Source organism: Numenius arquata, chromosome 9 (assembly GCF_964106895.1).
Source record: "Numenius arquata chromosome 9, bNumArq3.hap1.1, whole genome shotgun sequence".
Taxonomy (NCBI): domain Eukaryota; kingdom Metazoa; phylum Chordata; class Aves; order Charadriiformes; family Scolopacidae; genus Numenius; species Numenius arquata.
The window spans coordinates 46,936,367-46,953,167 of record NC_133584.1 but is presented as its reverse complement, the minus strand read 5'-3'; the positions used below and the strand labels follow the sequence as shown (position 1 = coordinate 46,953,167).

Here is a 16,801-nt window from a genome sequence, read left to right as displayed (position 1 = left end):
CCAAAGTACTCCTACATATGAAATGATATGAAAATGAGCAATTCAATAGCTATAGATTAAAACCTCATAGTGAATGGTTATCTGTATTGTAAAGAAACACTTTAGGTGTTCTTAAAAGTTTTAAAGGAAAATTATTAAGGAAAGGTGCATTTATGCCAAGAATATTGTGGATTTCAGAAAGAAATAAAAAAAACCCAAGATACGGCAGACAAACCTACTACTGGCAACTGGTGTTGCAACAAAATACCTCAGCTCTCCTGGTTACAGGGTACAAAATAAAATCAGAATTTTAACAACAATGAAATAAAGGTCTCAGTTCCCACCTTCGACTTAATGTGGAAGGATCGCTGCCCTCCTACTGCAATTTGCTTTTTCATGACACTGAAGCGATTGAACCGGCAGATGAGGAGGCCAGCACTGTGGACCCGCAAGTTGAAGTCAATATCGTCACATGTAAATCTGGAAAGAAAATCGTAGCAGTTCAGAGGAATGTTTCTCATCACACACCAACAAATACAAGCACTCAGCTTTGATCAGCACTGTAGAAAGCACGAGTATCAAAAATACTGACCTTCCACCAGTGCCTATCAGTCAGAGAAAGTGGCTTTGTAATAATAAACAAGGCTAGAATGAGTCAAGAAGACCAGAATGAGAAAGGGAACCACTTAGGGAGCGAAAGGACCAGAAACACAGGGGAAAGTGGAAGTCAAAAGTTAGTAAATTGCCAGGGAAAAGACCCAGGAGTTAAAATATTTTCTTTGCATTTTACCACAATAATGCAACTACAGAAAATAGCTACATACATTACCACCCCAGATAAGGTCAATGAAATTAATTCCTTTAACTTCCAAGGAAACGGATGAGGCCCTACTTTTGATTTGCCAAATGGACAGAAGTCTCTGACTACATTTTTCCCTTAGAATACAAATATCCGGTATATTTTTTCAATAGTCTTCTACAGAAATAATGTCATTTTACCTTAGAGACAAAACCTATTTGAAGACAAGGAGCATTTTTTAATACACCAGAACTGCTGAGACATAGGAATAAATTATGCAGAACGAGGCCAAACATCCCTGAGCTAAATTTGATCCATTTAAAAAATAAAATGGACAGAGTAACAGGTAAACTCCTAAAGCTGACTAAATTCAAATTCTTTGGCCTTTGGAAAATTCAGGCTCAGTTCTCCATTTTGAACATAGATATTACACAGCCAACAGGATGATGTGTAGAACTGTTGGTTTAAAATCCAGGGCTTGGATTTAAGAGAGCTGAGTGATTACTGCAACAGTGAACATCAGTGAAAAATGTGGCATTTAATTATATGTTTTTAAAATCTTGTCTTTGATCTTAGTAATATTTACGTGGATATTTGGTATCCCTGAATGTCAGTGTCTCTGTGTTTTAAAATGTACTTTTTTCCTTGCCAGCCCAGGCTTGGAATGTCATATAATACTTCATGCTCGACAGCCCCCGCACAGAGGATTATGGTGAGCCAGGCACAGTTTAAAGACACGGGCAGGAAACGGGTGGTGTGGTCTGTCATTCCTGACATTTTGACTTTGCTCTGCCTGTACTCATAGCATTTTTGCTTTATTGTCGCTCTCTTCATTAAGCTTTCATAATGCTTCATAAGGTGAAACAGGGAGACAGCCTGGGACCACACTTTTGTGCTAAAAGACATGCATGGGAGCAAGTTTAAAATGCTCTTTTAAACTGTCAGGCTGGTGGCATTAGAAATTTAGGTCATCTGTTTATCCACAGAATAATGAAAGCAGAAGTGCTTCCCTGCAATTATAAGTAATCTTGAACTTCAAAAGACATCTTCCTGAGATAGGGGAGTTTGTCTGAGAAGTACAGTGACATTCCGTTATCTAAGTCTAGGTGTGTAGAGCCATTTTAGATTACATGGGGTATCCCACCCAGGTTACAGAAAAACACATTTAGATTTCATGTCATACCTGTCAGCTCCATACGGACATCTTGCATATCCTGAGGTGCCTAAAGACTGGTTTTAGACAAGTGAATCCCACCTCTAGCAATATGTACTTCATTCTGTTTCAATAAATGCTGTCCCTCAGGAATGGGGCCAAACTCACAGTTTATTTCACATAGATCAGTGAAATTCTGTGAGGTGAAGTACCAAGCGAATACAGTTCTGGTCACTGTGGTGATACTGTCCATGGTAATGTTATAAACTCATACATCCTATGTGGCATAGTAAATGAAAAATTAGGAATTCTGAGACAACTGAATGTGAGAAACCAACACCAATGTTGATGAGGTTCATTTATTCCTTTCTTCTGATTGTCCTGATGAGCACACATGCAGTATGCTCCAGTGTTGTGCTCCTCAGCGTAAAAAAAGCCCAGTTATATCTCAGTTCCATGTCACAGTGAGACGTGGTTATGTACCATTCACCCACACACACCAGTTTCCTTTGGAAGCCAGTCCAGGTAAGTGGGCAGGAGGGGAAGTACAGTGTTTACCAAAAGGCCACTTGGACTAGACAACTGGGCGACCAGTGCTGCAGGGCACACTGCTGAGTGTGTCTGCCCTGGAATTCATATGTGACCGGTTTATTTGAAACTATGAGATTAATGTCTTTTTCCAACTGCTAGGAATTTGGGAACAAGTTGAACCGTCAATAAGAAGGCAAAAACTCTCTGCATCCAATTAACAACTTCCCCAAAAAGCCAACAAGAACTCCTCTAAAAATTCCTTTATTTGGTTCATTATCTCTATTGAAAGATGCTACTGATTCACCTACCTGTTCTGATTGTACTGTACATTCTGTGTCAGATCGACATTCAGCATAATGAAATCATGCACGTGGCAGCAGGAGAAGGATTCCTTGATCTCAGCGCTGTTTGTTTTGCTGGACCATTTCCTCATCCCAATTAAGGCATAGTGAGTGACATTGGGAGTTGCTTCAATATGTTGCAGAATTTGCTTCAAGGAAACATTCCTTTCAGTCCACGTATAGTCACTACAATAATTAAGAGAATGTGTGAATTTCAAAGTATATAGAGAATACTCAGAATCTCATTCAGCTGAAGAGCAATTCTTAACAGTCAAAAGTAGTTATGAGTATTAGGTAGATAATTTCAGCGTCGTCTTTCTTTACTGCAACTTTTTGTCTCTTGCTCTATTCAAAACTTTAAATTAACTAATGCTTGTGTGGTGGGTACTGGTATAACAGATCTGAAACTTAGTCTGGATCTTTCAAAATATTCACTCAGATATGTAAACTTTTACAATTAGCTGGGTAATGTCCCAAATAACTCTTGGAAGGTTGCTGACTTTGTGCCATAACTTAACTGCAAAGTATAAGATCCTTCTAGCCCACCCCTAGAGCCCATAAATTTCAGTTTTTACTGCGTTTAGTTCTCTTTGACGGTTTGCTGTAAATCCTGCATAGCACTATTCTGGGAATAGATAAAAATATCTAGTACAAACAATGTTCTAAAGTAATTAAAACAAAAATACTTGTTTGGGGATTTGGGGAGATAATAAAGGAGTCATATAGACGGGGACTGAAAAAAGAGTCAGAGGAAATCAGTTGCACACAAAAGTCTTTTAGCTTCCTTAGAAAAATCCTGTTAAAAATGTACATGTGAATGCCCATGCTTGCCCGGTGTATTGTTTACAGAGTCTGGAATCTGCAGTCCAAGTAACTCTAGTTTGAACCAGAGTCAAGCCATACAGCAAAGGCTGCAGGGCACTTAAATCCTCAGGGGACAGGAATGAAAAACAGACACTAAACTATGTGCTGTGCAAAGGCAGATTGTCTGGGGAAAATACTTGTCTCATTAGGCAAATATTATTCTCTGCTTGTACAGGGTAAAAGTTGTTGTATATCAAACGTAATTTCAAAACTGATATGCAGTGAAAGGTTAAAAGAGATCAGCTGAAAAAGCACGTATTACTCTATTTACCTTTTCCTGTCTCCTGAACAATCAACTTCTACTGCATTCCACATAACACAGGAGTCATCTGAAATGACAATGAAAGGCCAAATATCCTGGGGCTTTATCCCCAGCTCCTCCTGCCGATTTCGTTCAAGCTCCAAGTTATGATAAGACAACTCTTTTATCAGGAAGTGTGCAGCACCTGAAACCAAGGACATAAACCATCAAATGAAAAGTAGGGGTAGAAATTGTTTGCTTTTAACTTTGAAGCCTTTTGAGGTGAGTATTTCTACAGCCCAAGGTATGAATCACTCTGAAGATATTAACACCCTAACACTCCCCAAAGCCAACTTGCTTTGTCACTTGCCAGACAAGTGACTTCCAGAACCCCACTGGGAAGCACATAAATGCTTCAGATTTCTGTGATAAAGATTTGTTCATGTCTTAAGGGTTTAGTGACTGATTCTTTTAACCCAGCATATATTTGGCTTCACTAGCATCTCTTAATGCAAACATCTAGAAATGTTGGTTGACCAGTTGAATAACATGGGAACAATTTCCCCTGATGATCTACTTTGAATGTTTGTCACTACTGCCATCTAGAAGTTGTCCCAGCAGTAAAAGCGAGGTGCTGAATACTTCACAGATATTATATTAGCAGAACCTATCTAAAAGATGTACCAAATCAGCACATCACTGCGTACAAAAGTAGTACATAACTTATTTCCACAAGGAAACAGTAGGTAACTCCATATGGGTTAACATCCTCAGTTCCCTTTAAAATCAGTAGAGAGTAACTATTTCTAGAGTGCAATTAATCTAGCTTTATTATGACCTGGATTAAGTTAATTTCATTTTAGAGTGTGACACACTGCCTTTAAAGAGAATCCAGATCACCAAATCCAATATGCTGTCCACAAGGTGTACGTCTACATTTCACTGTTAAGTAACAACACCTGAAAGGACCAAGTCGTGTGTCCACATTTGCTAGAACTTTTTGTTACCCTTACCTACTCCCGCGCTGTTGAAAATGCTTGGAAGAACAAGCATGATGTGGTTGGGCCAATACTTCTTATATATGGCCATTTCATATTCCTTGACAACTAAAACATGCAAATGACTGGCTCCATCCATTGCATGATATAAATTGAAAAGTCCATGTTCATGACGACCAGTCGTGGGAGTAAAAGTGGGGCTTTTTATGTAATCTTCACTCTGTAAATAAAAAGAAATGTGAGTTTCTCTATTAAGCTGGAGGATGTTTAAACAAAGAGAACCAGATGCTTCAGGAGAATAAATCAGATTTACTGACATGGGACAAACTGCTACGTTTTAAGTCAGCTTAATGGGAAAAAGCTTGGAAAAAGAAAACTATCACTTAGCTTATTCAGCTGGTGAGAGCGTGGTGGACTGGATAGAACTGCTAACCTTGACCTGCCAAGTGCACAGGAACCTTGAGGCTAGCTCCAGAAAAGGATTTAGGTCCACATGACATAAGGTGGTAAGACACACCTTACTCCAAAACTGCAGTACACCCTTTTCTGACTGGCTATCACCCAATCTTGAATGCATTGACACTCACTAGGTGCTTCCAAGTTTGATAGTACAGATTCTGAAAGCCCTGTTTCTACAGACATCCAGGAACTGTTCCAGTCTGGGCAACTGATTTTAGCCTGGTTCCTACTAAGGTCATAAGGACCCTGAATGAAAGTGTGTCTTTTTACAGAGACAAGGTGCTCACAATTAAGCGTGAGCTTAATTTTACAAAGCACTCACAATTAAGCACTCCAGATTTAAAACTGCCAGGGCACAGAGTGGTGGATTTGATACCAGTGGAGTTCATGAAAGGGAATTTAAAGTGGATCACTACAAATATTTTATGATGGTTTAATAATCTAGGTTTATATCTCACAGCACTTTTTAATCTTGCAGCAAGAAGCAAAGGAAGAATAAAAAGTTTTGGCAAAGCCTCAAAGCAGGTCAGTGGCAGAAGCAGGAGGAGAATCCACAAGGACCCAGTGCACAGTTCTGACTGGTAGCCAAGCACGAGTTTACTGGGTGAGGAAGAGCAGGAGGTTTCATCCTCACATTGCATAGCTGCTGCTGTGTTGCTGCCTGTGTTAATAGCCCAACCTGGAGGGTGGTACTGATTGATTAGTGTTTAATGGAAGTGCTTATTTTCACCAGGAAAGAACTGTTCCACATATTGCTTCAATACTGCAAGCAGAGTGGCCTGAGCAAGGCACAGCTTCACCTTAGACATGGATATTAGGAGTCGCTGTAGAGGCCAACATTGGAGTTTGCATGGCCTGTCAGATGGATAACCTTACAAAGTGTTTTCTACAAGCGTGACGTGATTCTTTGGACAGCCTTGAAGCCATGACAAAGATTCTTTGAAATTCTTCTTTTTGCAGAATAAAACAGGATAATCCACTGCCTTCCTCTACAGTAAAAAATTTCTTCCTCTTAGTAACGGTATGATAAACAAAACCATGTCTCTGAGGCTCACTGCTGAAACCATTCTCACTTTAACTTCTTAAACCCATAACCAAAGACCTTTTGCCACAGATAAGAGTGTTTATACCAAAGGATCAAGCTTGATAATGAGCAGAAGAAACAGCTTAATGGTGGCTTGATAGTTTTGCTTCATGTCTCCCTTTCTGGGAGAAAATACAAGCTTAGTATCAGGACATCTTCATTATCTCTTGACAGCAGGACCAGAAGTGTAAAGAATCCTAATTCAACAAATTTTAAAATTGGTAGTGTCTCTCTCCATATGGCCATAAATATAATTATATCTACCTTATCCGTGACTAGTGGGAGCCTCATGCTTTCCAATTGTCTTCCTGGTTGGCTAAAGACAAAATGATGCTCCTTTGACTTTGGAATAATAAAATGCAGCTGGATCTCTTCTCCCAGCATAGAATAGGAGAAGGCAAATGCATGCAGAGTGGACTCATAAAGCTGAGGATGAAAAAAAATGGGATAATTCCAGTGGTTAAAGTCAAATTACAAGGTCTCACTGTAGTTCATACACATCTATATACCATACAGACTACATTAATACACACAATACCATACAGACTACAATCACTTACTGCATTGCATTAGATTTTACCTCATGATTCACTAGGTCAAGCAATGCTCCCTCAGCTAGAGCATACACTAGGAAAAATGTAAATTAAACTGTTCCCTCTTTCGGAACCATTGTTTCAGCTTCATCTTGCAGATGGTACCGATATTTACAGGCCACTCTTGGCTTTCCGAAATCCTAACAGAAAGCAGTATTTGCATTGCTAATACCTTCTTCCTCACATTCTAATAGGCAGGAAACTGGAGGGTTACTCTGAGCAATACCAGTCTGTGTGCCACATACAGACTGCTCTGTGCTGGATCACTCCCGCATCAGAAGTAGTGCCTTTTGCAGTTACTCAGGTCAAAATGTAAGCAAGACCCAGTCGGAAAAGTTTACTGGGAAAGTAGTTTTAACTGGTAGTATACATGTAGGATGCAGGCTACAGCACTGAATAAGCTAGTGTAGATGAGGCAAGGATCAGTCTTCTGACATTCCCAAACCTGCAGTCTGTTCAAGGCAGGCAAACACCAAGAAATAACAAAATCTGTAGATCAGCTGTTTTTAACACATACATACAACTTCTAAACCAATTCAAAAACAGTGAATGTATACAAAACCATGTTTGGGCTGTGTCTGCTTCAGTTTCTGATCCACAAAGTAGTATCTGGAAATCTTTACCTGGTACCTGGGATTGAAACCCATGTACTGATGACACTGTTCACAGTGATGGTAGGTGTTATACGCTGCATACTTGGATAATCTCATCCTCGTCGTTTGACGGTGTGTATACATATCCTCCTGTCTCCTGCTCATTGATCTGCCTATTAAAAAAGAAACAACTGAAGTGTAACGTATTTTCAAGGTCAGAATGCATTCCCTTGTGACAAACTGTTTCTGTCGTTGTAATTAGCTTTAGGAGCAATGGCAGGAGTAAACACATGCAAAACAAACTAAGAATTCATTCTGAGCATAGTATGTTTTATAAATTATGTACAGCAAAGGGGACTACAAAGAAGTATCTGTAAATTCATGATTATGATAATTCTGTACAGGTTTCACATAAGACTGAGGTGTAAGCAAAGCCAGATTATCAAAATTATTACTGTTGCTCTTGTTATTGGTTGAATGTTTGCAAAAGTAATAAAGAGTTAAAAAGAGTCTTATGACAGGCGTTTACCGTCCTGTGATGGACATTACAGTAGATTATGTGAAATGAACTTGGCAAATTTAGTGATTTTGCTCTTTAGTAAATATCCACATTTATGAATGGGTTTGCTTTATAAAAAAAAAAAAAAAAAAAAGGTATCCTTTATGGGAGACTGCAGGAAGATGAGATGTAATTTCTGCTGAAAATGACTTCTGTCATTTGGCTAAACCTTTCACTCAGATTTCCAGCATCAGATCAGGTTGCTCAAGGTTGTTCCTTTTCCTGTCAAGTTTTGAAAATCACTGAATGGAGTTTCCACAGTCTCTCTGGGCAATGTGCTCCACGGTTTGACCCACTTTTATTCTGGAAATATTTTTCATACTATCTAATTGTAATTTCCCATGTTGCAACTTGTCTGTTGTCTCACGTCCTTATGCTGCCTATCTAGAATAGTTTGCATCTATAAGAAGTTCCCATTGCAGTTCCTTCTGTCCTGTAGAGGAAGGTCATGACATTTTCCTTTTTCCAACCACCAGGAACCTGCAGCAATTGCTGTTACCTTTTACAAATGAAGGATGTTGGCCAGCTCCCTCAGCACGTTTGGATACATCCTACCTAGTCCCATGGGCTTGTGTACGTCCAGCTGGCTAATCCAGAGGACTAATTCACACCTCAGTACTCCAGGAATCTAGATCTGGACGTATGCATCTCATGCTTTCCAAATCTAAACCAGAAGCTAAAAAATAAACCTATAAACATACATTTAAGTACATAAATAACTTCACATAAGTAACTTCATTGCTACAGAGCAGAACAACGCTGCTACATATAAAACATTCAAATACACGAACTTATTACAGAATCAGAGCTTTTTAAATGAAAGACTACCTATATTCCATAAAACATTTATAAGGCTCATAATACGGTGCTTCATCTAGCAAACTTCAAATCTTTTTTCACTATTACTTAGTCAAGTGCAATTCTGATAATTTCACTCTGTTTAAAAGTTTAACGGGATTCTCATGTTAAAAACAATAAATACATATATGTGTACCAATCTAGATTTTTTAAATTCTAACCTTCACTGTTTACAGTCTGAAGCTTTGAACAAATCAGACTTGCATCTTCATATTTCGGGTCATGGATAGTGTAGTCAAAAGGCATCTTCTTAAATGTCTCCAAGTCTGGCCACATATCTCCAGGCTGATGGCAGTATTGATCAGAGTCTTCTTTTATGTCTATGATATTATTGAAAAATAAGAATTCATGTAATTATAATTTTTAAAGCTCTTTAGATTGCTGTGGGTTTGCTATGCCTATTATTTCTGCATCATTTGTTCTTAATAATTTATTTAAATATTTCAATATTGTAAATTAATTGCAAAGGTGAACGTCATAGAATATACAGACTACTAGTTTTCAATATAACATAACAATTTTCTACAGTCTCCAGAAGCAATTATTTTCATATCAAGAACTTACTAATGTTGATTTCTTCCTCATCATAAACATCCACTTCTGTCAGTCTAATCAGCATTCGGGACAAAATACTGAGGAACTGCAGATAGGCACCTGTTTTCCCTATCTGTAAATATATAAATTAGAAAATACAAAAATAAATGTTCATTTTTCAACATGTTACTTTTCCACATATCTGGAAATTGCAGCTGCAGTGAAACCAAATATTAATATTAATATTCAGCACTTACATATCACTGTATTTGCATATTCCTTGACAGAAATTAAATGCTTATATGCTGAACAGTTTTATTCTTTCTATGCAGGAATCTAGTTTGGAAAACGCATTTTATATCACAGGTCTAATTATAGGCCCAAAGTTAAGAATTTTCTCTCCTGATGTTATAGTTTCTACGTAGGCAATGAACTTTTAAAAATCCATACAAGCTCATAAAATGTTCCAAAAAACCTCCTGAAATAACAAGATAACTAAAGAATTACCTCAACCCTTTCATATTTGCATAATTTACCAGTATGCTGACTGATCTGCACACAGATCATCTCGAAGAACAAAGTGGCATGCATCTGTAGCAGAACTTGTGCAGGCCACCTCCACTCCTGGAGGACATGGCATATGTAAGAATGTATTGTTTCACCTCTTGTGCTGAAAATATATTATTTCCCTTCCACAGTTTTAAAGTTACCTTTTAAAAGTCTGTTTTAAAATTATAACTTTCTCCTTTCTTTTTTACCCCACCAATAAACCATATACATTTTTTCTTCATTATGACAAATAGTATTGCTGCCCTTTTGTAGTTTTTTCAGCTGAAAGGTATAAGCCACAGCCAATGATTTACTCACTGGATTGTTCTGTGTCTTCCACATAAAGTTTGCTGATGATACACATCAAGTAAATAATGCCATATCTAAGGAGACAGCTTTACAAACCATTACCACTTGAGCAGGAAGCAGTACACAATGCATTTCAATGAGAAAAATAGAGACCAGCAAGCTCATGTCACTCTCGCAGGAGAATGAACACCCTGTGATTTCTTGTGTGTGCGCATAGATCAGTCTCAGAATGGCACCGATGTCCAGGTGACAACTTAAAAGACTAATGTCACGCCTGTACAGGGTGAGGTTAACATGTAGATCAGTGATGGCGCATTCTCCTGCTGCAACACAGTGCTGGCAGATTTTGGACTATTCCATGTTACTACTGAATTGGAAACCAGCTTCACTGCTATTACTGCTAAGACACATCAGAAGCATAGGGTACTGAATTGCTAAATATAGTATTGAATTTACTATTTTCCATATATGTCGAGTGAAATTTTCATTTTCTCTCAACATTGAGAAAGGGAGGTTTTGAAGCTGAAGCAAGAGTAGGTAAACTTTTGTTTTGGTCAAAGTTCAGTATCTGTTGTTCTCTCTAAATCAGACTGCATTTCAAACAGTAGCTTGCCAAGGGTGGAAAAGGATACCGTTAACCCTCTTGAGGGTCAAAGAAGCCCTTCAGATGCACATGGTAGATTATATGTTAGCAGACAACTCTGTGTTATCCAGGAGTAATACAGAAAAAACGTTACTTTGAATAGAGGAGATGATAGCATGGACCATAGTCAGCCCACGGAGCAGATGTTTCTAACTTCCAGTCTAGGTTTTTGTGTAAAATCCATTGAGACTAATGAGAACCTTTTTGCTGACCCTGGAACAAGGTTCCAAACTTGGCTGAAATGCCTATTTATTGGTAAGATAAAAAAACCCCATCTTATTTTTCCACATCTCAGGCAAACCTGATGATACTTTGTTCTAGAAGAAAACACTTTCAGTGCTTTCTCCCGAGATTGCCTTTATATGCCCTTATGAACATATTTTATAAAGTACCTCTGATCATCGTTTCATCAAACACAGGCTGGCCTGACAGATAACAGTTCTCTAATTTCTAACAAATGAGAGATCATTTGTCAAAAGTACGCAACCTCTCCCCTAGATACTAGGTATTTATGTGAAAAACTAATTCCTAATCTGTTTGAAGTATATACTTAGAATTGTCAACAGAAAAACAGGCTGAAAAAACTTACTTTTTTTTTTTTTTTTGTAACCATTTAAAACTTACTCAATCAAAAAATCATGTCATTTTTCTTTCCCTGGGGGACCAGTCCTCACCAATGGTTTTCAACAATGTACCTGGAAGGGACTTGGCTGCTACTGCCTGGGACTCAGATAAACAGGATCAGTTGTCAGTTGACTCAAGTATAAACAAAGCTATAGGGTCGAGTCAAAAACGGAACCACAGGACTACAAGTGCTAATCCCTAACCACTAAACTAAAAACGTATGTATTTATAATATTCCATGCACTGTATCTTACCCAGTCTCATTCTCTGTCACAGAACAAGTGTCCAATACAGTACTGTGAGCTTTATGAACTGTTAGATATTAGCAACTCTCTATGTAAAATGCTGGTGGGAACTTGGAGGAATCTCTCCGTGTTTTCAGAATATCTCTCTGCCAGCAGAGAGATCAGGCTGAGCACAAAGCAACATTCGCACTGGGATTCCATTCACTTCCACATTTGCCTGCATTTTCTGCTGAAGAAATTAATTGGTGAAATAGAGAACATCTTTTCCAGGTCATTTTGAGAAGATTTTTCAAAACAAAAATGAGAAAAGAATGACTTCTCATTTACAATCAGTGTTTACTCCAGAAGGGAAGAACCTTGAACAATGGAATTTGTATCATGCCCACGTAGCTAAATGCACCTTTAAAATTAATTGTATTATTTTCTTTATGTACCGTCTCTGGGCAAAATGGAACTGCACAGAGTGTCTGTTCACTTGAAAATACTGAATGGCTGTCAGTAAACAGAGCTTCCACATCTCTCCAAAGAGGCCTTTCCCCATCTGGCACCACTCCTCTTTTCGATAGTTTGGGCAAGGTGTTTTTCTCCATGTCCTGTCTTTGCTCTGCATGCGAAAGCTGCAAACAGATGAAAAGTATGAAGGAATGTGGAACTGGGCTGCATTTTTATGATTCCTGAAACAAAATTCAGATGAGGGGTGCTTCTACTCCAGACAGCTCTACTTTCCAGAAAGAGGTTCCTCAAATATGTGGTGGTGCCCAAGTGCCCTAACAGATAAGGCACTTGGGGGGCCAATATTCTCCAATAATGGAAGCATTACTCTAATTTGTTTCTATCTATCTACCTGAATTTGGAAGACAAAAGTCTGATGAATCTGACTTGGAAGATGAAAATCCCAGAAGACTAAGAAGTAAAAATCTCAAATCTTGTGAAAACTTATGATAACTAAGGAATTTGGGGCCTGCAAAGTTTTAGTATTTGGGTTTCTGTTTTTATCCTTAACGCAAGGGATGATTTGGCCCATAAAAAAACTAAGAATATGTTTACCCTACAGCTTTTCATTCATGAAGAGTGTAGCTTTATCTGAGCAAGAGGAAAGAATATGAATTCAAATTCTTCCCGCAGAAAATTCAAGAGTTATGAAGGTCTAGTTTTTGTGTCAAAGACACACACTTAGAGGAGTTGAAAGCTCTCCAAAGATTTTGACAACTGAACTGCGCTTGCCACGGATATCAAGGATAAGCTGAGAACAAACTGTCTATGAATCTGAGGGAGAAATATTCCACTCAGAGAAATTACATGTGTGCCTCCACACTTATTCATGGAAGTGACATTCAAAAGTGCTGCTGCAGCAGGTCTAACAGTAATGAGTTCCCTTTTCTTAGCTTGCTCCAGACACTGGACACCAGGACCACTAGAAGTACTTTACTATTCTTACTTGTTGCTATAAAGTATCATCTGATTTCAGTCTTTGCATTAGGAAAAATACAGCAAAAGAGGATATAATTCCATAAGGAGAAATATGGCAAAAAGAGGAAATAATTCCATAAGGCTTTTCTATTTTAATTTCCAGGTGAGATAGTTCTTCACATACCACGGCAGTGGTTTTCAAACTGTGGTCTGCGAACCAATGGTGATTCACAGAAAACATACTGGTGGTCCACAGAGAGCTGGTCAAACGGTGCTGGCTCTTCTCCTTGGTTCCACTTGCTACATTCTTCTAAAACACAGCTGACAAAAGAGATATTAAATATTTCCCTAATATTTTTCTTACATAGGCTGAATGGTATATAAGCCCATTGTAATAAGATTTTAATAGGAGTAGAGGAAAACCAAATAATATGGGCAGCAGTTTTCTTCTTTACAAAGTGTCTGAAGAGGTGCTTGCTTCATTCCCTCAATGTGGTGCCACAGGACTGAGCCATGCTCATGAGCAGGAAAATGTTGTAATATACAGTGAAAAACAAAGGTACAAAACCTTGATTTGCAGCTTGGGGAACTTTAAGATTAATGTTTCTAAGAAAAATATTTTAGTGAGTTTAGGCTTCCTTATAGGCATTTTTTTGGGTGCATGAGGGACTAGATTTCTCGCCATAGATATGATACCTGTTGTTCATGGTGGTGAATATTTATTCATACTCTCTAACAAATTGCTTAACTTGTATGATGAGAGCTAACTTACAGGTAAATATAGAAATCTGTTCTATACCTATCCAGTTTTTCCTGCATTTTCTAAAGCCTCTTGTAAAAATAATGAATGTATTGCCTTCTAATGTACATAATTGTCCTTGTACTCTTAGTACTTTGGGAGGTTAAAATAGTAAAGGAAGTAAAGCTGCTGTCTTTTTTCACATACTGAAATGAATATTGATACTTAGGAAGAAGACACGATACTCCTAATTTAATGTGTGTGAATTTGTTCTGTGTGAAACAGGTATATTCTTCAGAAACAATTGAGAAATATAAAATGAATAAACATGTGAAGAGTGTCCTTTAGGACACACTTTAGATCCATCTGTATGACCCAATGCGACACTAGGAAACAACCTGCATTGTGGGGAAAGCTGGAGAAGAGATGGAGTTTCAAGTAAAAGAAGTGATTTCAAGGCTGAAATTCACTGCGCTAGAGGGTCAACAGGAATCCTGTTTCAATACTTGAAAAAAAATTTTATAGTGAAAAGTGGTGAATATCACACCCTGGAATGGAGCCAATGAATAAATAAGCTGCCTGTTTAATTATATCTAGTTAAATGGCAAGTACCACATGTGTGAAGCATCAAAACCTTCTCACAGCTGTGTAATATGCTCTCAGAAGTTGCTGAATGACTCTTCTGAGAATCACAGATTCATATTTGTGACCCATAAACAAATGAATACCAAAGAAATATTTTCTTATCAGCTAATCTGGATATTTACGGTGGCTTTGAGAATAGTATCTTTGTGGGGATTAATGTGTATGCATATAAAATTCTAACAAAATTTGTCACAGCCTGTCTTTTTCTTTGAGGTGGAAAGGAACAACAACTCTCTTCCAGATTGTGTTCGTTTTTATGCTGCAGCTGAGTATGAAATTCAGTTTCTTGATCACATAATATCTCGATCTTTGGCAAACACAGACAATTTAGATCAAAGGAATGGACACTGAAAAACTGCTCATCAGAGTACTTTCTGGAATCCTTTATGAATTACAGCAACATTTGGAGAAGTCCCAATATGAAAAGCCCACTTACGCTCTTTCTGCTCTACTGCACCATAAATGTGAGTGTACAACAGAATACAATCATTTACCAAATAGCAGTATGTAGTTTCCTTTTGCAATGCATGGGCACAGAAGAGTGGATCACCTGGCAAGTTAACTTTCAGATCAGTAACTATCTTTAGATTCATTCTTTCAGTTGATGTTACAATAACTGGAAACATGGGACTTTGTCTTGGTTTGGATTTATCCTTTTTGACTTCTGAGGTTTACAGGACATCTATATGCTCTTAGTAGGCATGGTGTCTCTTCCTATGTTGTTGCTTCGTACTTCAGCAGAACGAGAGACACAATATTGCCTTTAACATGTAACATTATGTGCGTTGAACTAGGAGATAGCTTGCTCAGAGATAAGTGCTAAACATTCTTCAAGAGTTTAGAAGAGAAGGAACTTCTTAGGACTATACCCATTCCCATATATCGTTTCAAAGTAATTTAAAAACTCTTGGGTCTGCTACTCATCTTGTAAATACAGCTTTGCTAACATGAACTGGCCTTCTTGCATGTCTTATTTACAACAGCTTCTATTTCTGTCTGTTATATGAAGGAAACAGAAAACTTAATTACATGCTCCCAAATGTCTTCAGATTGATCATACGAAAGTGGTTTTGTAAAGACCTTTGATCTTTAAAATGTAAATGCATATTCAACTTTTAAAAACTGAAATAATACATGAAATCTATCTCTTGAGCAAGCTATCTTTTCAAACATTTTCAAACTGACTTAAAATGAACATTGTTGCAGCTTCATTGTCTTTGAACTCAGGCTAATAGTAAAGAAAGGAAGATTATTTTATTAGAAGGGATTTGTAAATAAAACATAAGCAACTTACACTCCATCAAAAAAACCCTTCAAGTATGAATTGTAATAACTAATCTATTTTTTCTGGGATTATGATAAAATTAAACAAAATAAATATAATACCTTGTTCTTACTACACACCTGTGGTGGCCCACTCAGCAGCAGCCTCCTTGGGTGAAAGGTGTCCATTCTGCCCTCATTTCTATTGTTATAGTCCATATGGATTGGCTTGGGAACTGTCCATTGGCGGTAGTATAGAGACTGCTCCGTGCAAGTCATCATCTTACTCATAAGAGGACGAAAAGAACTTGCCCACATAACAGAATGGTAAGGCAAGAGGGAAGATGATTTGGGAAGTCCACTGCTGTCTGTAGAAGTAATGATGTCATAAACCAGTTTGGGCAGGAAAACTATGGGAGGCTGTTTTGATGCTTTGGTCATGGAGCACTGAGAGGTCTGTAGGATGAAGGTGTTATGAGTAGGTGCAGAGGAGGAAGAAGAGGAGGAGAAAGGTGAGGAGGATGACGAGGTAATGGAAATTTGGGCACTTTTTATATTTTGTTTCATATCCATCTGTTCGGTTACTGGTGGCAAGTGTTTGCTGATTGTTGTTTGTGCCCCCTTGTCTACTTTCTGCTTCTGCTTTTCATAGTTATTTGTAGTTTCTTCAGTGCTGTTGCTTGGGACTTGGTGGGGGGATTTTGCTGTATCCCCTGCTGCTGGTAAAGGAGGAGATGACTCACTGCAGAATGCTGTAACTAAAAGAAAATTTGTATTTTAACACAGTG

General features: G+C 38.1%; 1 protein-coding gene across 2 annotated transcripts in view; it reads right to left on the bottom strand.

The window, feature by feature from the left end:
• Positions 1–16,801, bottom strand: part of GREB1 (growth regulating estrogen receptor binding 1) — a 53,024-nt gene that overhangs the window by 4,149 nt on the left and 32,074 nt on the right. The window contains exons 21-29 of one of the 2 annotated variants that reach the window (XM_074153235.1): positions 16,137–16,771; positions 9,617–9,719; positions 9,214–9,372; positions 7,666–7,808; positions 6,714–6,875; positions 4,922–5,126; positions 3,939–4,113; positions 2,771–2,989; positions 324–459 (exon numbers count right to left, since the gene is read on the bottom strand). In XM_074153235.1, coding sequence (XP_074009336.1) covers positions 324–459; positions 2,771–2,989; positions 3,939–4,113; positions 4,922–5,126; positions 6,714–6,875; positions 7,666–7,808; positions 9,214–9,372; positions 9,617–9,719; positions 16,137–16,771 — 1,937 coding nt within the window. The remainder of the gene's footprint in view (positions 1–323; positions 460–2,770; positions 2,990–3,938; positions 4,114–4,921; positions 5,127–6,713; positions 6,876–7,665; positions 7,809–9,213; positions 9,373–9,616; positions 9,720–16,136; positions 16,772–16,801) is intronic. The other variant, XM_074153236.1, reaches the window with a different exon arrangement.